Below are 22,750 nucleotides of genomic sequence, written 5' to 3'. Positions count from 1 at the left end.
TTTTGAAACAAATAAGACCCAGGTCACAAAGTTGCAATTCTCATTTTTCATATACAATATTTTATGGCACATAAGCCTTTACCTTTTCCCCACGCTTTGAACCCTGCGGCTAACTTAAGACACTTAAGTCTTTAAAACTTTAAATTGAAAGTTTGAGAATTGATGTCCCCCTCTATACGGCCTATCTCTCGTCCATGCGATCGCACTGGACGCTAGGGCTAACACTTAGCATGGACTAGAGACAGGCAATACTCACGTAATAGAAGCTTGAAGCAAACAAAGAAGCCAGGCCGACTGACCGGCAAAGGCAGGCTTAAATAATGCCTTTGATTAGTGCTCGGGGAACAGGTGAGCGTCCCAAACACCAATCAGAGGCAGGTGAAAATAATAAGCAACCATGGCAGTGACGTGCGGTGAGGTTCATGGCTGGTGAGGCACTGACTTCATCACAGTCCGATTTACAAACATATGAACCCTAAAGAGTATCTTATTCACCATTTGATTGGCAGCAGTTAACGGGTTGTGTTTAAAAGCTCATACCAGCATTCTTACCTGCTTGGCACTCAGCATCAAGGGTTGGAATTGGGGGTTAAATCACCAAAAATGATTTCCGGGCGTGGCGCCACTGCTGCTCACTGCTCCCCTCACCTCCCAGGGGGTGATCAAGGCGATGGGTCAAATGCAGAGGACAAATTTCACCACACCTAGTGTGTGTGACAATCATTGGTACTTTAACTTAACTTTAACTTTACAGATACAAACTGTAGCACACAAAAAAGCACATTTAATTAAAAAAACGTTATTATGGTCTTACCTTTACTTATAAATGAAGTCCATGCGCCGCTCCTTCTGAACAAAAGCATCTATAACTTGTTTATAGAAGTCTTTCTTATCTTTCTTCAGTTTTAAAAGTCTCTCTGTCTCGATGGAGATCTTCCTTTAATTATTACCTCCTGCTTCGATTGAAAGTCCAGTTTAGAAAACTGTTTTATTTTAGATATGTAATCCTCCATGTTAAAAGTCCAGACGAGAGGAAAAAATAAACGATCACTGCCGCTGCACTTGACTTGCTGACTGTAGCTTGTTGTCACTAATTCTGCAGCAGAGTAGTCGCAAGAATGATCCCTGGGATCACTAGCGCCCTCTACCACCAGGAGGCGGGATTACTGGGAGCCTCACCCAGTGCGTCTTCGCAGCCGTTTTATGATTGCTCAGCACAAGAAATACGTTACACGCACACAGTTGTTGACAAAATACACTGTACATTATATACCTCAGCTAACTAAACTATGGAAATGTATAATATAATTTATATAGCAATACGGTCTCACTGCACAGCAGGCCAGCAGTTAGCCGAGTCATTGCGCAATCCATGGTGAGGCTCAACTGGCTGCTGACTCACCGCAAGTCTCTTCTCAGTATTTGAACGGCAAATGTGATAATTCAGCGATATTGAATAAAATGTATCTAAAACTGGTGAAGTTAAATGGAAAATAACTTTATAGTATAATCACTGGATACATATAACAATTTAATAATTTTTTTTTCTTTTTACATTTGTTTTCTTTCCATGATGGCACGTGAGGCCCTGCCTCACCTGCCTCCCCTGACTGCACGCCACTGAACCATGGTAACTAAAACAAACTTAAGGGTGCACAAAACAGGAACTGAGGGAGTCCAAAACTAACCGAAAATAACAAAACATGATCCGGGACACGGATCATGACAAAGGGGCATGTAACCAAAAATTAACATTGCTGTATGTATACTTTTGATCCAGCAGATTTGGTCACATTTTCAGTAGACCCATAATAAATTCACAAAAGAACCAAACTTCAATTGCTCTAATCACTCTATCACAAAAAAGAATAGTTAATAGTTAAATTATTGGAAACTCAAGACAGCCATGACATTATGTTCTTTACAAGTGTATGTACACTTTTGACCACAACTGTAAATAATCCAAGATCATCAATTCAACAATTGTAAAATATTTACAGAAATACAAAAAAGTACAACTATTTGGATGTGTATCTTTCATTCATTCATGTATTTATTTGACTGGGACAGTACAATTAAACATTGCTACCAATAGGTAACCAATGTCAAAGTACATAAGACTTCTAGCCACAGGCTAATTTGCAACCCTCGTCCCTGGTCAGGCTTTTAAAGAAAGATGAGAAAAGTGTAAAACACATACAACAGGATTAAGACAAGTACAGATATAATGACTGATGAACACCTTCGTTCGATAATGAAGGTTGGCTCAGCTCAAAGCCTGAGCCCCGACATTAATGAACTAGCATCCAAGAAAAGATGGCAGGTATCTGGCTTGGGCACATCAGATTAGATCAGTGTGTTGCAAACTGAACAGTTTAAAGTCCTGAATGGTTGGTTTATTTATTGTTATTTTATTTTCAAATTTATTAGCCTGTGGAAAAAGTTAATGTTGATATTTACCTCAGAAGGCTGCAAATAGAAAAGAGGTATTACATTTTTATTTAAATTGTATTTCATATGCCATTGATATTTTTTAATTATTATTATTATTATTTGAAACTCGATTTTGCATGTCACTATAAAGTAATATAAGCCTTGCTTGTTCAATATCCAATACAAAATTTGTTTGGGTCCCTATTAAAAGGTTAATTTGTTCAACCTTGGCCCGCGGCTTTGTTCAGTTTTAAATTTTGGCCCACTCTGTATTTGAGTTTGACACCCCTGGGCTAATCCATTAAGACACTTAAAATAGCTTTTAAAAATGAGAAATTTATAAAATTATCAAAACTCATCATGCTATATTTTTGGGTAATATGGCAGTGATGATGCTTCATTGGTTTTTGGTCAAATATATTTAGTGTTTGTTTATATAACGACAACAGAGGCTACTTTGTCAAAGTCTGGAAGACGTCCTAATCCGTCAATCTCAGATGAATGAAAATTGATTAAAATGTTCAAGAAAAACAAAAACAAAGAAAACGAGCTGAAGCCAGCCATGAGGAAGAAACTGCTGAAACACCAATGTCAATTTTCACAGTGAAGCCATTGTTGTACAGTATTGGCATTGACTGACAGGATGCCAACCAAGAAGGACATTGACCATTCACCATGAATTGATTAACGTGGACCCCGACTTAAACAAGTTGAAAAACGTATTCGGGTGTTACCATTTAGTGGTCAATTGTATGGAATATGTACTATACTGTGCAATCTACTAATGAAAGTTTCAATCAATCAAAAAAAGACACTTTCAAACCATACCTTTCAACATTTGCTTGTCAAATAATAGGAAATAATGATTTAATTTAATTATGATTCAGGCATTTGATCAATCCTAGTTGTAGCTGTTGTGCCGATTTTCTACCCCTTGTTTTTTATAGCATATATTTTTCTTTGCTGTACAATTATTGGCAGGTTTTTTTGTTTTGGCGTTTTCCTGATTTCCTTTAGTGTTCTCTTTTTTAATCTGAGTTTATTTGTCGGCATTCTTTGTTGACATTCTTTAGTTTGTTTTGTGCTAACACTGATTGATGCATCTGACATATTTAGGGACCGCAATGTCCCTTTGGGACAGAGGACCCTATTGTATTTCGTGCGTTTTATTCTTTCTTTCTGTATTATTATACCGCCGCGTCTTTCAGCTGTAATTTGACCCCCTTAACATGCTTCAAAACTCACCATATTTGACACACACATCAGGACTGGCGAAAATTGCGATCTAATCAAAAAACCAAACCCTAAAACTCTAAATTGTGCTCTAGCGCCCCCTACAAAAAAACAAAGACAAAACTGCTTGTAACATCCGGTAGGAATGGCGTAGAGAAATGAAACAAAAACCTCTATGTAGGTCTGATTTAGACCTAGATTTCATACACTGACATCCTTCCGCAAAAATCTACAGGAAGTTTGCAATTCCCCCTTCTAAACAAAATTTTTGTAAAAACAGTCACTTTTGCTTTTTTGAGCTGTAATTTGACCCCCTTAACATGCTTCAAAACTCACCAAACTGGACACACACATCAGGACTGGCAAAAATTGTGATCTAATAAAAAACCAATATATATATATACATAGTACATGCCAACATTTTGGACACACCTTCTCATTTCAATGCATTTTCTTTATAGTCATGACTATTTACATTGTAGATTGTCGCTGAAGGCATCAAAACTATGACACCTGTAAAGTGAAAACCATTTCAGGTGACTACCTCTTGAAGCTCATCGAGAGAATGCCAAGAGTGTGCAAAAAAGTAATCAGAGCAAAGGGTGGCTATTTTGAAGAAACTAGAATATAAAACATGTTTTCAGTTACTTCACTTTTTTTTGTTACGTACATAAATCCACGTGTGTTCATTCATGGTTTTGATGCCTTCAGTGACAATCTACAATGTAAATAGTCACGAAAATAAAGAAAATGCATTGAATGAGAAGGTGTGTTTGAGTTTCCAATACTTTCTACCACTCTTATTTTTTTGTGATAGAGTGATTGGAGCACATACTTGTTGGTCACAAAAAAAATTCATGAAGTTTGGTTCTTTTATGAATTTATTATGGGTCTACTGAAAATGTGACCAAATCTGCTGGGTCAAAAGTGTACATACAGCAATGTTAATATTTGGTTACATGTCCTTTGGCAAGTTTCACTGCAATACGGCGATTTTGGTAGCCATCCACAAGCTTCTGGTTTTTTAATTTTTGACCACTCCTCTTGACAAAATCGGTGCAGTTCAACTAAAATTTGTTGGTTTTCTGATATGGACTTGTTTCTTCAGCATTGTCCACAGGTTTAAGTCAGGACTTTGGGAAGGCCATTCTAAAACCTTAATTCTAGCCTGATTTAGCCATTCTTTTAATACTACCACCACCATGCTTAACGGTAGGAATGGTGTTCCTGGGATCAAAGGCCTCACCTTTTCACCTTTATATATATTCTATTGTCAGAATGTCATCCAGGATTATGTTTAAGCATTTTACTTGAATGCATGTCATTTGCACAAAACTTGGTAAGAGTTTTACCTAAAGTTCGTTCAGGCTGTATTTGGTAGTGAAATTGACCAGAAAGCACACCAGTCGGGCTCTCCTCACACAATTTTGTACTGACATATGCATTTATCTGATCCCCCAAAACTATAGCGGTCAAGGTAAAACAGCTTGTGAGGTCAAAATAAATACTATAATAAATACAAAATAAAATACTGAGACAACAGAGTTAAACACCGGATTTAGGTCTCTGTGCAAGATTTGGAAGGCCCCTATCAAGACCTGTGATGTATGACACCAATTGATTTGTTGAATTGAGCGATCAAGGTCAAATGCCAACAAAAATAAATCAGCCTAGCAACAACCTACGTACTGTATGTACACAAAGTTTGGAAATTAAAAGATTGACAATCAAGTATTCAACTGAAGCATTTTATTTGTGTGTTTGGTTCACAAACCTTTTAAGTCTTTCTACATGGAGCCGCACAGCCTGGGGACCGGATGGCAATGTATAAACCGTGTTATGCTGAGACTGAACAAGAGCTTCTGTCGCAAGCTCCTCACAGGATACCCAACACAATGGAACCCAAAACTTCACGTCTCGCTGTGACGAGTTTCCTGGAGGGAACGCGCTCTCTCTGATGCATTTCCGAGCAAACTCACTCGCAATTAGTGTCAATAGTGCACAGTGCAATAGGTCAGAGTATTTATGGACTGTACTGTAGGTGTGTAGTGATTGTGTTCCCACTCACCTACTCTCAGGACAAAGTCATTGTAAGACTGGTAGTTGATGACATCCAGGACATCAAACATCTCAATGGCAAAATCTGACACTGTGCAGACGTGTGATGTGATGGACTTCTTTGCCTGGAAAACATCAAATGCATACTGCTGTTGACATACAATGAACAAACAAATACCCTATTATCCGGACCATAGTGCGCACTGCCGATGAATGGTCTATTTTTTATCTTTTTAAATACGAAAAGTGCACCGAATTATAGGGCGCATTAAAGTAGTCATATTATTGTAATTTTTTTCAAAATGTAAAACACTTCCTTGTGGTCTACATAACATGTAATGGTGGTTCTTTGGTCAAAATGTTGCATAGATGATGTTTTACAGATCATCTTCAAGCCGCTTTCTGACAGTCGCTTCCGATTGCGCCGTATTGTGGGCGGTCTTATTTACGTGGCTCACTTTAGGCAGCGTCTTCTCCCCGTCATCTTTGTTGTAGCGGTGTAGCGTGCAAGGACGGGAGTGGAAGGAGTGTCAAAAGATGGAGCTAACTGTTTTAATGACATTCAGACTTTACTTAAATCAATAACAGAGCAGCATCTCCTCATCCGGAAACAACCACACCGGAAATGTGTCCCGTGAAAAACCGTCCGACCGAAACTCGAATAACTAAAGTTCCTTGGGTGAATAATGTAAAATCACTACACCGGTATGTTTTAGCGCTCGGTACTTTGTGAGTTCAAACCCCGCCCGAGTCATACCAAAGACTATAAAAATGGGACCCATTACCTCCCTGCTTGGCACTCAGCATCAAGGGTTGGAATTGGGGGTTAAATCACCAAAATGATCACCGCTGCTACCACACCTAGTGTGTGTGTGTCAATCATTGGTACTTTCTTTAACTTTAACCTTCATGGCGAGTTTACTGACAGATAAAAGTAAGAACTTTACACTACTTTACAATGCACACACTCCATGTTTTATCAAGGACAGTAAACCATGATACACTATGTCATAAATGTGAGTACACTATGTCATACATGTGAGTACACTATGTCATAAATGTGAGTACACTATGTCATAAATGTGAGTACACTATGTTGTAAATGTGAGTACCAGCAAACATATCTTCTCTAGGGACTGTTTCACTTGAGATGACTGAATTGTCACAGTTTGTGGTGCAACTACAGTACATCTATGATATCCTCCTGAGAGAGTTGTTTTATCAGAGTTACACATTTCAGAAAAAATAGCCCTGTTATCCACCAATGTCCACCATGGGTGCCTGGTGGCATGCATTGCAGGTCTCTACCAACGGGATGGCGTGGCGAAGTTGGTAGAGTGGCCGTGCCAGCAATCGGAGGGTTGCTGGTTACTGGGGTTCAATCCCCACCTTCTACCATCCTAGTCACGTCCGTTGTGTCCTTGGGCAAGACACTTCACCCTTGCTCCTGATGGCTGCTGGTTAGCGCCTTGCATGGCAGCTCCCGCCATCAGTGTGTGAATGTGTGTGTGAATGGGTTAATGTGGAAATACTGTCAAAGCGCTTTGAGTACCTTGAAGGTAGAAAAGCGCTATACAAGTATAACTCATTTATTTACTTTATATTAGAAATGGCAACAGCGGAGGATGAATGTCCCATAACAAGAAGATAGAGAAAAAGAAGAAGCTTATCGACTACGCAATTTTTCAGGATTTATGCAGATCCCAAATACACATCAGCAGGTACCAGAAGTTAAGAAAAGTTGCTTTTGCATAATATTGCGAAACAAAACGCCAGATAATACGTCTTAGCTTATACACACACCATAATAATACTGGTATGTTAAATGCGCCGATAATCCTTCAAAGCGGTGTGGCTTCATAGCTTTCCAAAGTCATACTAAAACATTCTGACAGTTCTTTGAGCGCCGTGTGTAATGTTCTATATTTTCAATGGAATATTTAAAATTTTGGCGTTGTTTACTTGAGACCCATCATAGTGCAGCCTACACGAGTCTCTTATGTTTGACTGCCATCTACTGGTCACACTTATCATTACACCATGTACCAAATAAAATAGCTTCGAGGTGGGTAAGCCCAACCAAACATATTCCTTGCATTAGGCGCACCGGGTTATAAGGCGCACTGTCGAGTTTTGAGGAAAAACAATGATTTTAAGTGTGCCTTATAGTACGGAAAATACGGTAAAAATGTTAGTGTACACCAAGCATTGACCCTGGATTTCCACTGGATGCGTAACAGCTCTGCTGTAAAATGGCTCTGTGCTGCCCCGTTCTTTAATATCCACCGGCTGCGTCTATGATATGCACTGACCTGATTTGACCCATTGAAAAGACGACAGCTTTGCCCTGCTTTTGCGACGTACTACTTTATGTTTGTATTTGTAGCAAGTAACAACACCTCTGGCTGGCTATGCTTCAATCAATCAATCAATGTTTATTTATATAGCCCTAAATCACAAGTGTCTCAAAGGGCTGCACAAGCCACAACGACATCCGCGGTACAGAGCCCACATAAGGGCAAGGAAAAACTCACCCCAGTGGGACGTCGATGTGAATGACTATGAGGAACCTTGGAGAGGACCGCATATGTGGGTAACCCCCCCCTCTAGGGGAGACTGAATGCAATGGATGTCGAGTGGGTCTGACATAATAATGTGAGAGTCCAGTCCATAGTGGATCTAACATATTAGTGAGAGTACAGTCCATAGTGGATCTAACATAATAGTAAGAGTCCAGTCCATAGTGGGGCCAGCAGGAAACCATCCCGAGTGGAGACGGGTCAGCAGCGCAGAGATGTACCCAACCGATGCACAGGCGAGCGGTCCACTATGCTTCTTCTCCAGCTCTTGTTAACTGCTCTCCACCCAAGTCAGAGTTCACACAAGCCCCCAAAATAGCCGTCACAGGCTATGCCTGTAACACAAGTCTTTGATTTGGGACCTCCAGAATATGCATCTCTCCATGCATTGTGTGCTTTTTAAAAAAATGTTATTATTATTTTATTTTTATTTTTTCCCAAAATGACGCCGCTGTAGTGGCTGCTGTTGGCAGGAGCTCTGTGCTCTTGTGTCATCCTTTTGTGTTTCCCTCTTGTTTTCATGTGTTATTATATATATATATATATATATATATATATATATATTTTGTGAACTTCTGGATCTGCCTCCTGGGAGCCTTTTGGCCATGGAGACCAGCTGCTGGGTCTCTGCCTCACCAGAGTCCGTTTGGAGAGACTGGAGGAGATGCAGATGAAGAGACAGGACTGCAGAGCTCGCACTGAGCGCCAAGACGGACAGGCTTCACAGTGTCTTGGCTGAATGAGCAGTTATCGGACACCTCTGTCTCCTAAGACGTATCCTCGCTCATCCATGCGGACTGGACACTGGCCGAGAGTTGGTGGGCGGCCGAGGGTGGAGTCGGCTCTCTTGGTTGCTTTGTTGGGTCTGCTCCTGTCTCTGGCCATGCTCCCTTCACCCCAGCAGTCGATGACGTGGAACACCGCAGAGGCCACCACAGTGTATATGTTTCTTTTACTTTTTATTCATAGCTGTATGTAGAAGTGGCTGGTTGCATCAGCTCTGCTCTTTTAATGTCTTTAATGTCCTTTGTGTTGTGAAGTGAATTATATTTATATAGCGCTTTTCTCTAGTGACTCAAAGCGCTTTACATAGTGAAACCCAATATCTAAGTTACATTTAAACCAGTGTGGGTGGCACTGGGAGCAGGTGGGTAAAGTGTCTTGCCCAAGGACACAACGGCAGTGACTAGGTTGGCAGAAGCGGGGATCGAACCTGGAACCCTCAAGTTGCTGGCACGGCCACTCTACCAACCGAGCTATACCGTGTCCTTTGATGTTTCCCTCTTACACACATGTAAGAGGGATGTGTGCTATGGCTATGAGTTGTTTTTTCCCTTGGCCTCAGTCTGGACGCCCTCTCTAGGGGCCCGGGCTTCGACCGATTTTTTTTTTCTCACCCTCCCATTGTTTACCTATATCTCACCTTTTTTGAAAGGGGCGCCGGAAATTGTCAGACCCGTCAGCGATCCTGTTCTGTCTCCCTGTAATGTTTGATCCTGTTCTGTCTCTCTGTAATGTTTGTCTGATCTTGAATGGGATTGTGCTGAAAATGTTAATTTCCCCTCGGGGATTAATAAAGTATTTCTGATTCTGATTCTGATTAATGTGGTGAAAAAATGTCTCAAACCCTTTAACCTGTCGACTTCAGGTATGACGTTTTCAAAGTGTGAAATATGACCCGCCTGGAACACAGAGTATTTCATTTTGAAAACAAAACAGATTTTGTTTCTTTGCTGAAGTGATCCGCCAATCTCTGGTATTTAGCAGAAATAGAAACTCTGCGTATTTGTGAGGAACGCTCCGCTCCGGCAGTCACTCTGGAGCCATGACTGATCACACCCGCAGGGGGTGGAAAATGACCCTGTGACTTGAACGGAGGTCCGGGGTGAGACACACACAATTTGCATATTTGCCACATATTCTTAATCTTGAATTCAGTTTGTCCGGATACATTAGCCACACAATGAAATAGGACTGAACTTTTTAACTTTGGATTGACACTTCACTCAACCCAATGGCAAATGGGTACAATAGCCAATTAACTAGGGACGGCGAGGCGCAGTGGGAGAGTGGCCGTGCGCGACCCGAGGGTCCCTGGTTCAATCCCCACCTAGTACCAACCTCGTCATGTCCGTTGTGTCCTGAGCAAGACACTTCACCCTTGCTCCTGATGGGTGCTGGTTAGCGCCTTGCATGGCAGCTCCCTCCATCAGTGTGTGAATGTGTGTGTGAATGGGTAAATGTGGAAGTAGTGTCAAAGCGCTTTGAGTACCTTGAAGGTAGAAAAGCGCTATACAAGTACAACCCATTTATCATTCATTTATCATTTAACTTATGTGCATAAACAGTGCGTAGCTCATAGTAATTACATAAAATCGTAATAATAATTGATGCAAACACTGATATGCGTGGACTATGCATCGATGTAGCGATTTTAGTTTAGTTCTTTATTTTAGAAAGTATCATGTCAAAAGGGTCTTCAGAGACAAGATACAGGGTCAGGAACCCTTGGGTTGCATCAAGTTAGGGAAGACACTGACCTTGGGTTAGCAAGGGTCTCCAAAAGGAACAGTGTTGAAACACTTGTTCCTAAATTTAGAAAAAAAATGTGTTCATTTTAGTATTATTATCAAAATGTATATTTGGACTGGGGATGTCCGATAATGGCTTTTTGCCGATATCCGGTATTCCGATATTGTCCAACTCTTTAATTAACGTTACCGATATCAACCGATACCGATACATGCAGTCGTGGAATTAACACATTATTATGCCTAATTTGGACAACCAGGTATGGTGAAGATAAGGTACTTTTTAAAAAAAATTATAAAATAAAAACATTTTCTTGAAAAAAATAGAAAGTAAAACAATATAAAAACAGTTACATAGAAACTAGTAATTAATGAAAATTAGTAAAATTAACTGTTAAAGGTTAGTACTATTAGTGGACCAGCAGCACGCACAATCATGTGTGCTTACGGACTGTATCCCTTGCAGACTGTATTGATATATATTGATATATAATGTAGGAACCAGAATATTAATAACAGAAAGAAACAACCCTTTTGTGTGAATGAGTGTGAATGAGTATAAATGGGGGAGGGAGGTTTTTTGGGTTGGTGCACTAATTTTAAGAGTATCTTGTGTTTTTTTTGTTGATTTAATAAAAAATAAAAAACCAAAAAAAAAACGATACCGATAATAAAAAAACCGATACCAATAATTTCCGATATTACATTTTAACGCATTTATCGGCCATCTCTAATTTGGACTATTCAAGGCCTGATAGTGTTTTCCAGTTGATACTTCCAAGATAACTATTTTGAAGGCACATGTTTCTGAGAAGAAATGGAGGCAAGAGCATTTTTTCTTCAGAGTGTTCAAAATCCTAATTGTCCGTGTCATTAGCACTTAGACAAATTCAGACTGTTGGGAAAAACTGTCAGAGGGTTTAGTTTAAAAGGGCCTAAAGCCAGTTGTTGTTCTTGTGAGCGTTGCCATTCCCTATCACTGTTTTTCTTTCTATGCAATTATGTCCGTCGTCTTTTAAACCATGGACTGTCCATCCATCCATTCATCTATGGATGAATGGATGGATACAACTCGAACAGAAGGGATATACTGTATATAGGAATATAATCAATACAGGAGTACAAGAGTATATATAGTAGAGTTGTAGGGTATACCGGTATCAGTATAGTACCACGATACTAATGATTCATATTCGGGACTATACCGCCTCTAAAAAGTACCGGTCCAACCCCCCAGCCCCGTCATCGTCAAGTTGTGACATTGCCGGTTTTACGAGCAGACAAGCATGTTCGTCAGCGCACAATCACGGAGTACTTACAAGCAGACACAGTGTGTAGACAGAAAAGGGAGAACGGACGCATTTTGGCTTAAAAACTAAAGATAAAGGTGAAGTTATAACACTGAAACACCCTCAAGAAGAGGTGATTTAAGACATGGCTGGCTAGCTAGCGAGTGGCTAAAGTTCATCCGCAGTCTGCAGTGTTGTAGCTACTTTTAAATACTAATCCTCGCCTCCATGGCGACAAATAAAGTATGTTTCTTACAAGTATCATCCCTGCAGGACAAGGAATAGGTAAACATGCTTCACTACACACCGTAGCTCACCGGCGTCAAAATGTGAACAATTGCTATTGGCGGAGCTACACCTAACATCCACTGTAATGATACCAAGTACAGGAGCGTATATAGTCGATGCTACTGTGATTACATCGACATATTTTAGCATCACAAAATCTTTTTTACAAATTAGTTTTATCTATATTATGTTTATAAACTCAGGAAATACGACCCTGGACACATGAGGACTTAACATATGACCAATGTATGATCCTGTAACTACTTGGTATCGGATTGATACCCACATTTGTGGTATCATCCAAAACTAATGTAAAGCATCCAAACAAGAGAAGAATACGTGATTATTACACTTTAACATAAGTGTAGATAGAACATGTTAAAAGAGAAAGTAAGCAGATATTAACAGTAAATGAACAAGTGGATTAATAATTCATTTTCGACCACTTGTCTTTAATAATTTTGACATAATAGTAGAATGGAAAATGACACAATATGTTACTGCATACGTCAGCAGACTAAATTAGGAGCCTTTGTTTGCTTACTTACTTCTAAAAAACAAGTTGTCTTGTATGTTCACTATTTTTTTTAAGGACACACTTGCAATAAGAAACATATGTTTAATGTACTGTAAGATTTTTTGTCAAAAAAAAAGCCAATAATGCTATTTTTTGTGGTCCCCTTTATTTAGAAAAGTACCGAAATACATTTTGGTACCGGCATGGTATGTTCTGGCAAACATTGGCATACAGTCCCTCCAAACTGCATATATAGCAATGGATGGCAATGATTGGTTTTGACTTCTTTTAAGCATTTCAAACAAAATAATTACAGCATTTAGAGAAGTTAAGCAATGTTTTAGTGAATACAGAGTATAATACTGATGCTGTAGAGCCCACTAATTCCAGACAGCAGTTTTGTGGATTAAACTGTCCCACCAAAGTGCCTTTTGAGCAATTTTTACGAGCACATACAGATTTTTATACAGTACAATGTTCATGTTTGTCTGTACCTTCGAGCCAGTTGTTGGTACGAGCCCTACTGCCGCCATGTATGTACTGCCAATAGTCTTGATTTTCTCAATATCCCTGTAGCACTCTTTGTCCATCAGCTAGAAAGAAAGACACAATGGGGTAAAGCACAAAGAAAACAAAATACTTTTGCATATTAAAACCATGTTGTCCAACGCTGAAGCTGTTATATGTTCTAGTGTCTATTGGCAGTTTAAATACATTATTTTGGATCAAATAAAGTGCATTGTTCCGTCAGGCCCATATTCAAACTTTGTTTCAATTTGATCTTTTTTAATCAAGGGACACTTTTAAAATGAATGATGACAATGTGTCCTTAAACATCAGCAAGTTATAGTGAAGTGCCGCCAGGACAAACAAGTCCGTAGGGAGTTAAGAATGTATAAAAAAAACATCACACATGTGTCCCATTTATTACCAAACAGTAAAAATCGTCCTATTTTTTTTCCCAAAATGAAACCCTGAAATTGGAAACATTCACAGAGCATCAACATTAGTTTTATTAGTAATCGGGTCGCGGGGGCAGCAGCCTAAGCAGGGAAGCCCAGACTTCCCTCTGCCCAGCCACTTCGTCCAGCACTTCCCGGGGAATCCCGAGGCGTTCCCAGGCCACCCGGGAGACATAGTCTTCCCAATGTGTCCTGGGTCTTCCCCGTGGCCTCCTGCCGGTCGGACGTGCCCTAAACACTTCCATAGGGAGGCGTTCGGGTGGCATCCTGACCAGGTACCCGAACCACCTCATCTGGCTCCTCTCGATGTGGAGGAGCAGCGGCTTTACTTTGAGCTCCCCCCGGATGGCAGAGCTTCTCACCCTGTCTCTAAGGGAGAGCCCCGCCACCCGGCGGAGGAAACTCATTTCGGCCGCTTATACCCATGATCTTGTCCTTTCGGTCATAACCCAAAGCTCATGACCAAAGGTGAGGATGGGAACGTCGATCGACCGGTAAATTGAGAGCTTTGCCTTCCGGCTCAGCTCCTTCTTCACCACAACGGATAGATACAGCGTACGCATTACTGAAGACGCCGTACCGATCCGCCTGTCGATCTCACGATCCACTCTTCCCTCACTTGTGAACAAGACTCCGAGGTACTTGAACTCCTCCACTTGGGGCAGGGTCTCCTCCGCAAGCCGAAGATGGCACTCCACCCTTTTCCGGGCGAGAACCATGGACTCGGACTTGGAGGTGCTGATTCTCATATCCCAGTCGCTTCACACTCAGCTGCGAACCGATCCAGTGAGAGCTGAAGATCATGGCCAGATGAAGCCATCAGGACCACATCATCTGCAAAAAGCAGAGACCTAATCCTGCAACCACCATACCGGATCCCCTCAACGCCTTGACTGCGCCTAGAAATTCTGTCCATAAAAGTTATGAACAGAATCGGTGACAAAGGGCAGTCTTAGCGGAGTCCAACCCTCACTGGAAACGTGTCCGACTTACTGCCGGCAATGCGGACCAAGCTCTGACACTGATCATACAGGGAGCGGACCACCACAATCAGACAATCCGATACCCCATACTCTCTAAGCACTCCCCACAGGACTTCCCGAGGGACACGGTCGAATGCCTTCTCCAAGTCCACAAAGCACATGTAGACTGGTTGGGCAAACTCCAAAGCAGTATAGAGCTGGTCCACAGTTCCACGACCAGGACGAAAACCACACTGTTCTTCCTGAATCCGAGGTTCGACTATCCGGCGTAGCCTCCTCTCCAGTACACCTGAATAGACCTTACCGGGAAGGCTGAGGAGTGTGATCCCACGATAGTTAGAACACCCTCCAGTTCCCCTTCTTAAAGAGAGGAACCACCACCCCGGTCTGCCAATCCAGAGGTACCGCCCCCGATGTCCACGCGAGTCTTGTCAACCAAGACAGCCCCACAGCATCCAGAGCCTTAAGGAACACTCGAGGGAGTACTTGAGAGTGCTCCCCCGGGCGATTCCCTCGTTCTACTGGGGGACTTCAACGCTCATATTGGCAACGACAGTGAAACCTGGAGAGGTGTGATTGGGAGGAATGGCCGTCCGGATCTGAACCTGAGTGGTGTTTTGTTATTAGACTTTTGTGCCCGTCACAGATTGTCCATAATGAACACCATGTTCAAACATAAGGGTGTCCATATGTGCACTTGGCACAAGGACACCCTAGGCCGCAGTTCCATGATCGACTTTGTAGTTGTGTCATCGGATTTGCGGCCTCATGTTTTGGACACTCGGGTGAAGAGAGGGGCGGAGCTTTCTACCGATCACCACCTGGTGGTGAGTTGGCTGCGATGGTGGGGGAGGATGCCGGAAAGACCTGATTAAGATTTGAATTGAGCAAAAAAAAGTAGAAAAATTATATATCCGAAAATGTTTTACACACTCTTAACTTCCTGAGGACTTTTTATCCTGGCGGTACTTATCTGTGCTAAAATTATATCTCAGAGTATCCTTCCATCCATCAAACTTTCTACCGCTTGTCCCTCTCGGATTGCGTAGGTGACTAGAGCATACCCAGCTGCATTCGACTATCAATCATACATGAAACAATTTTCAATAAAAAATATTAAAATCGAACATGAAAAAAATTATTCCATTCGTCGTAGCAAAACCAACGTTAGAGCCAAAAAAAGAGCAAAAATCTACCCGTTAAGACAAAAAGTTAAGAGTAGTTAATCAATATTTAAGATGTATGAGCACAACTCTAAATGTCATCAAATGCATTATAGTGGAGGCCCTTAGGGGTATTTTCGTTCACTTTTGTCTAAAAGCGCCAAATTTGGCACAGGTGTAGCTCAAGGCATACTTAAATGATTTAGCTAGGGCGCCCGCGCCGATGACCTTTAGGGTCGCCACAGCGGCCAATCAAATATGACCACCACTTGTAATAGCTTTTGTCTCTAACATTTGAAACAGATGAGCTACAAACGTAAACTTGGTGTCCATTTCATGTGTTTTGACAATTAGAAATGTGTTGGAATGCTCATTTTTATTTTTGGGTGTGTCTAGACCCCTAATTTGCATATTTCCAAGTGGCGTTTTGCTATTCTGAAGACATTGGACGTAACTTGGGCATTGTTATAAGTAAAACCTGGTGCAACATGCACGATTCCTTTCTAATGTTTATATGAAATGTCGGGGGGAGGTGAGGGGGGCTGTCTGTGGTTGTGACATTTTGAAGACATTGGTTTCGCTTAAAGGGCAGCTACTCTTTGGCTACTTTCGGGGGAGGCCACGTGGAGGCTGTCTTCTTCTCTCCCTGTTTTATTTTTTGTTATTATTTAAAATTTTTTTTTTTTTTTGGGGGGTGGGGTTGTTGTTTTTCCTCCCCAATTACTTGACAAAAGCTGCACCAAGTGTGCGCGTCCAGGTTAGTGTGCTGGACCCTCATTGTTGGTGCATGCACCCTCACATCCACACAATGAGGTACAACAGACCCCAGATTTAAAGCCCTTGCAGCGCCCGCTGCAAGACTTCTTGCACCCGCAGCAAAGAAGGATGGCACAGGCTGAACTGGCATCTGGCAGATGGGTCCAGTATGGTTCCCAAGTCTTTGTTGTCGAGCTGTTCCATCCCCACATTCCAAAATTGGGAATATTCAGTTTGACGGAGGTTGCCTGACTCCAATAAAAACTGGCCTGCAGCAGTGGCCTTTTTACATGCTCAGTCATCTACACTACTGCAGCCTGTACATGATGACAACCATACGCTCCAGACGTTGCATATGAACAGGATCAGAGTTGATCTTCTCAGGCTCCAAGGTGAGGGCAACCAAGGTGTCTGTGAGATCTGGTGTTGCCTCCCAAGCTGCCCATATACTCTTTTCCCCATGGCCAAGGAAGGCTGATGTAGTATCACATCCTGTCAGAGCATGGAAGAGAGGCAATGCCAGTGACTTCTGAGGACCTATTGCATTGCGGATTTCATGGACAGGAATGTCTCGGTAGCTTTTTCCACAGCCAAAGCCAATTCAAAGATCTGTGATCTTTAATGCATCAAAAAAGTGGATTGCAAGAATGACAACATCACTGTCAACCGTACGGACAGAAGCCTTTTTATGGCCATTGGCCCCAGCACGGGCCAAGTGCAGAACCATCCTCGTGTCTGCTTCAGGATGGTTACAAGGCTTAAAGGCCTACTGAAATGCGATTTTCTTATTTAAACGGGGATAGCAGGTCCATTCTATGTGTCATACTTGATCATTTCGCGATATTGCCATATTTTTGTTGAAAGGATTTAGTAGAGAACATCGACGATAAAGTTCGCAAGTTTTGTTCGCTGATAAAAAAGCCTTGCCTGTACCGGAAGTAGCAGACGAGTAGCGTGACGTCACAGGTTGTGGAGCTCCTCACATCTGCACATTGTTTACAATCATGGCCAGCAGCAGCGAGAGCGATTCGGACAGAGAAAGCGACGATTTCCCAATTAATTTGAGCGAGGATGAAAGATTCGTGGATGAGGAAATTGAGAGTGAAGGACTAGAGGGCAGTGGGAGCGATTCAGATAGGGAAGATGCTGTGAGAGGCGGGTGGGACCTGATATTCAGCTGGGAATGACTAAAACAGTAAATAAACACAAGACATATATATACTCTATTAGCCACAACACAACCAGGCTTATATTTAATATGCCACAAATTATTCCCGCATAACAAACACCTCCCCCCTCCCGTCCATATAACCCGCCAATACAACTCAAACACCTGCACAACACACTCAATCCCACAGCCCAAAGTACCGTTCACCTCCCCAAAGTTCATACAGCACATATATTTCCCCAAAGTCCCCAAAGCTACGTACGTGACATGCACATAGCGGCACGCACGTACGGGCAAGCAATCAAATGTTTGGAAGCCGCAGCTGCATGTGTACTCACGGTACCACGTCTGCGCATCCAACTCAAAGTCCTCCTGGGAAGAGTCTCTGTTGTCCCAGTTCTCCACAGGCCAATGGTAAAGCTTGACTGTCATCTTCCGGGAATGTAAACAATAAAACACCGGCTGTGTTATCCGGCACAACAGTCAAAGGGTGCATTCTACGGCGGGGGTGCGTTATCCGGCACAACACCTGCCGCAATACACCGCTTCCCACCTACAGATTTCTTCTTTGCTGTCTCCATTGTTCATTGAACAAATTGCAAAAGATTCACCAACACAGATGTCCAGAATACTGCGGAATTCTGCGATGAAAACAGACGACTTAATAGCTGGCCACCATGCTGTTCCAAAATGTCCGCTACAATCCGTGACGTCACGCGCAGGCGTCATCATACCGAGACGTTTTCAGCAGGATATTGGCGCAAAATTTAAAATTGCACTTTAGTAAACTAACCCGGCCGTATTGGCATGTGTTGCAATGTTAAGATTTCATCATTGATATACAAACTATCAGACTGCGTGGTCGGTAGTAGTGGGTTTCAGTAGGCCTTTAAGTGTAGACAAATCGAAACCAGGCCTGTTGCAGAGAACATCATCATTATTCGTACACAGCAGTAGTTTACCCTGCATGTCATCCTTCGTGAGCTCGACACTTACAAGTCCAAACAGTTATTTCTTATTATCTTCATTTTTCAGGAACTCACTGTTCCAATTACGCTTTGGAATAGGAGATGCAGGGTCTTTCGTATCCTCCCCTTCACATATCACACAATGAATACCACTGGTTCTGGAGATGACTTGATGAGATGATCCTCATGCTTTCGAGCCCTTTTAACACGAGAACTACTAAAGTAGCTTCTGCAGCGTTTGTGGTATTTGACCTTATTTAATTAATACAAGTGTTGATGCGATACCTGAACCATCATTCATGATCAATTGTGACATTTATACATGAAGGTATAGCATTCGCAATTTCAATGAAATCTTTCAGATTCTTTTCTAGCGACAAAAGTCCTTCGCTTTTGGGTGTTTGTAAGGGGTCATCAGACTGTAATTGGCAGAGACAACATAAGTCCCAATTGATGCTGCTGCTGCTACTATTACTATCAGATGATGTGGAGGCCATATTGTTTGATAATAGCTACACTGAAAAATGCATTACATGAAAATAAAGTTGATGATTTTCACAGTGTTAGATTAGGCAGTAGAATGACTGTACATAGATAAGCTCTTCTGTATGATTTTCACATCAGGAGAAGTCAGGAGACACAACAGTAACCTGTCGAGGGACCAAACTATTATCACACTGTGTGGATAACAGTGTCGGAGCCTTCTCTGTAAGATATGTTTCTGTTTCTGTTGAAACAGAAACCTATATTACAGGGGGCGGGACTGACTTTCTCTACTTTTAGGTTTCTGTTTCTGTTGAAACCGAAACCTATATTACAGGGGGGACGGGGGATAACACTGACTTTTTCTACTTTTACTAATGTTACAATGAAATATATCTGTAGCTTTACATTCTATCTGTGTTGAAATATATGTGCAATACATTTTGGTAGATAATGGCTATGTTGTTAATATGGAAATCAAAGTGCTCTAATATATAAATGATCATAAATCTGATCATCATACTTGCCAACCTTGAGACCTCAGATTTCGGGAGGTGGGGGGCGTGGTTAAGAGGGGAGGAGTATATTGACAGCTAGAATTCACCAAGTCAAGTATTTCATACATATATATATATAAATAAAATAAAGACTTGACTTTCAGTGAATTCTAGCTATATATATATATATATATATATATATATATATATATACATCCTGAAAATATGCAAACAAAACTGTGTTTAGATAATTGATACTTCAAACTTGCATAAATAAATCTTAAGGAATATAACATAACTTGGCTTCTGAGAGCTTCAAAATGTAATGAATAAAATGCCAAAGTTGTTGATAAACAAGCAATTATTTTAATAATTAAATATGGTCATTTTAAATGAATTATTATGATAATTTAAAATTAATTATTTCAAATATGTTTATTTTAATGTATAATTATATGGCTGGATGTAATAAGGAGTCAGAAAAAATACAAATAAAAATACAATTAATTTTGATGTTTTTAGCAAAATATAGTAAACATGTATTTATTTTTTATTTTTGTAATTAATAAATATATTTATTTTTAGGTAAGATAAACATAATAATACAATGTATCCCTAGTCTGGATGATTTAGTTCACCCTGTTGGAAAAAGGCTCCGCATGGAGCTGGGGGGGGGGGGTGGCCTCCAGCTCCGGCTGAAAATCGGGAGATTTTCGGGAGAATATTTGTCCCGGGAGGTTTTCGGGTGAGGCGCTGGATTTCGGGAGTCTTCCCGAAAATTCGGGAGGGTTGGCAAGTATGCTGATCATTCCAGTATGTTTCTGATGCTCAGAAAACCTAAAATAGTTTGCCAAAAGTATCAAAAGTTATGGCACACCTAATTTTTATATAGCCGCCATCTTGTAAATATGGTTAGGTTAAATTAGGTGTCCAGACACACCCAATCATAAAGATGATTTTTCCATCATATTTCTAATTGTCAAAAAATATGAAATAGACACCAAGTTTGGATTTGTAGCTCATCTGGTTCAAATGTAGAGGCAAAAGCGTGTTCAGGTGGTGGCCATATTGGATCAGCCGCTGTGGCGACCCCAAAGGTCACCGGTGCGGGCGCCCTAGCCAAATCATTTAAGTATGCCCTGAGCTACACCTGTGCCAAATTTGGCGCTTTTAGACAAAAGTGAACGAAAATACCTTTAAGGGCCTCCACTAAAATGAGCTACTGTGTGGAACAATTTCCCTTGTGGATCAATAAAGTTTGTTGAAGTCTAAGTCTAAGTCTAAATCCAGATAATAACCAAGGCGTTTACCTCATCAAAGTCAGCTATGATCTCATTGAGCAGCCGGAGACACTCAACTCCCATGTTGTTTCCATCCAACTCAATGTAGAAGTCATTGAAGTTAGCGATTGAAGCAAACAGTACTCCAACCTGAGCGTAGGACTGGTAGTACAAGTCCTGGTGGGGACAGAGATTCAGAGAATATTGTTTGCGTTGGTTTCATGGCTTGACATCCAAAAATGGTCTAAAAGCATGGCAACACAATTCAAAGTTTATTAAAATGTATCATTACATTTTATTTGAAGGAAAAATGTATGAAGTTGTTTTTTTTAAGTGAAAAGTGACAATGTAAAAAGTGATACTGTACTGATATATACTCTAAGCCGGGGGTCGGCAACCAAAAATGTTGAAAGAGCCACATTGGACCAAAAATACAAAAGAGCAAAACTGTCTAGAGCCCCCTAAAAATGAAAAGCCGTATATAAGTCTTATAATGAAGGCAACACATGACATAAGTGTCTATATTAGCTATAATACAGTGACGTGCAGTCATCATCATGGAAAGAAAAAAAATGTAAAAAGAAAAAAAAAAAAAATTAAATTGTTATATGTATCCAGTGATTATACTATAAAGTTATTTTCCATTTAACTTCACCAGTTTTAGATTATTTTTATTCAAAATCGCTGAATTTTCACATTTGCCGTTTAAATACTGAGAAGAGACGGTGCGGTGATCAGCAGCCAGTTGAGGCACGTCACTCATTTGTGCCTCACCATGGATTGCGGACTCGGCTAACTGCTGGCCTGCTGTGCAGTGACACCGTTTTGCTATATGAATTATATTATACATTTCCATAGTTTAGTTAGCTGAGGTATATAATGTACAGTGTATTTTGTCAACAACTGTATGTGTGTAAAGTATTTCTTGTGCTGAGCGATCATAAAACTGCTGCGAAGACGCACTGGCTGAGGCTCGCGTAACCCCGCCTCCTGGTGCCGGTTAAGGCACCTTCGCCGCAGACTGCACCCCCCGACGGGAGCGCCACACCAACCAAAGCCCACACCCGAACCCTCCACGTGCAAGACCGAATCCACCCAAAAAAAGTCACTTAACAAGAAGCCAAAAAGTTCAAAAACAACATTGCTCGCGCCGGAGGAGCCGTGAACGACTGCAGGGACACAACATTAGGTACACCTGCAGACTGCAGCACGGATTTCATATTTCATTCATTCACAACTCCTCCAACACCAACACCACTGTTCCCGCACTTATAAGTAAAGGTAAGACCATAATAACGTTTTTTTTATTAAATGTGCTTTTTTGTGTGCTACAGTTTGTATGTGTAAAGTTAAAGTTAAGTTAAAGTACCAATGATTGTCACACACACACACTAGGTGTGGTGAAATGTGTCCTCTGCATTTGACCCATCCCCTTGATCACCCCCTGGGAGGTGAGGGGAGCAGTGGGCAGCAGCGGCGCCGCGCCCGGGAATAATTTTTGGTGATTTAACCCCCAATTCCAACCCTTGATGCTGAGTGCCAAGCAGGGAAGAATGCTGGTA

The 22,750-nt window shown here is 41.3% G+C and overlaps 1 protein-coding gene across 4 annotated transcripts in view; it reads right to left on the bottom strand.

Annotated features, from left to right (window-relative positions):
* LOC133616394 (adenylate cyclase type 1-like) overlaps window positions 1-22,750 on the bottom strand; it is a 223,809-nt gene that overhangs the window by 5,152 nt on the left and 195,907 nt on the right. For 3 of the 4 annotated variants that reach the window (XM_061975587.2, XM_072914695.1, XM_061975590.2), the window contains 3 exons: window positions 21,219-21,365; window positions 13,423-13,521; window positions 5,735-5,849 (listed from right to left, as the gene is read on the bottom strand). In XM_061975587.2, coding sequence (XP_061831571.1) covers window positions 5,735-5,849; window positions 13,423-13,521; window positions 21,219-21,365 — 361 coding nt within the window. The remainder of the gene's footprint in view (window positions 1-5,734; window positions 5,850-13,422; window positions 13,522-21,218; window positions 21,366-22,750) is intronic. The other variant, XM_061975588.2, reaches the window with a different exon arrangement.

Source organism: Nerophis lumbriciformis, linkage group LG14 (genome assembly GCF_033978685.3).
Source record: "Nerophis lumbriciformis linkage group LG14, RoL_Nlum_v2.1, whole genome shotgun sequence".
NCBI classification, from domain to species: domain Eukaryota; kingdom Metazoa; phylum Chordata; class Actinopteri; order Syngnathiformes; family Syngnathidae; genus Nerophis; species Nerophis lumbriciformis.
The sequence above is the reverse complement of the archived record's forward strand: the minus strand, read 5'-3'. Positions and strand labels throughout refer to the sequence as shown.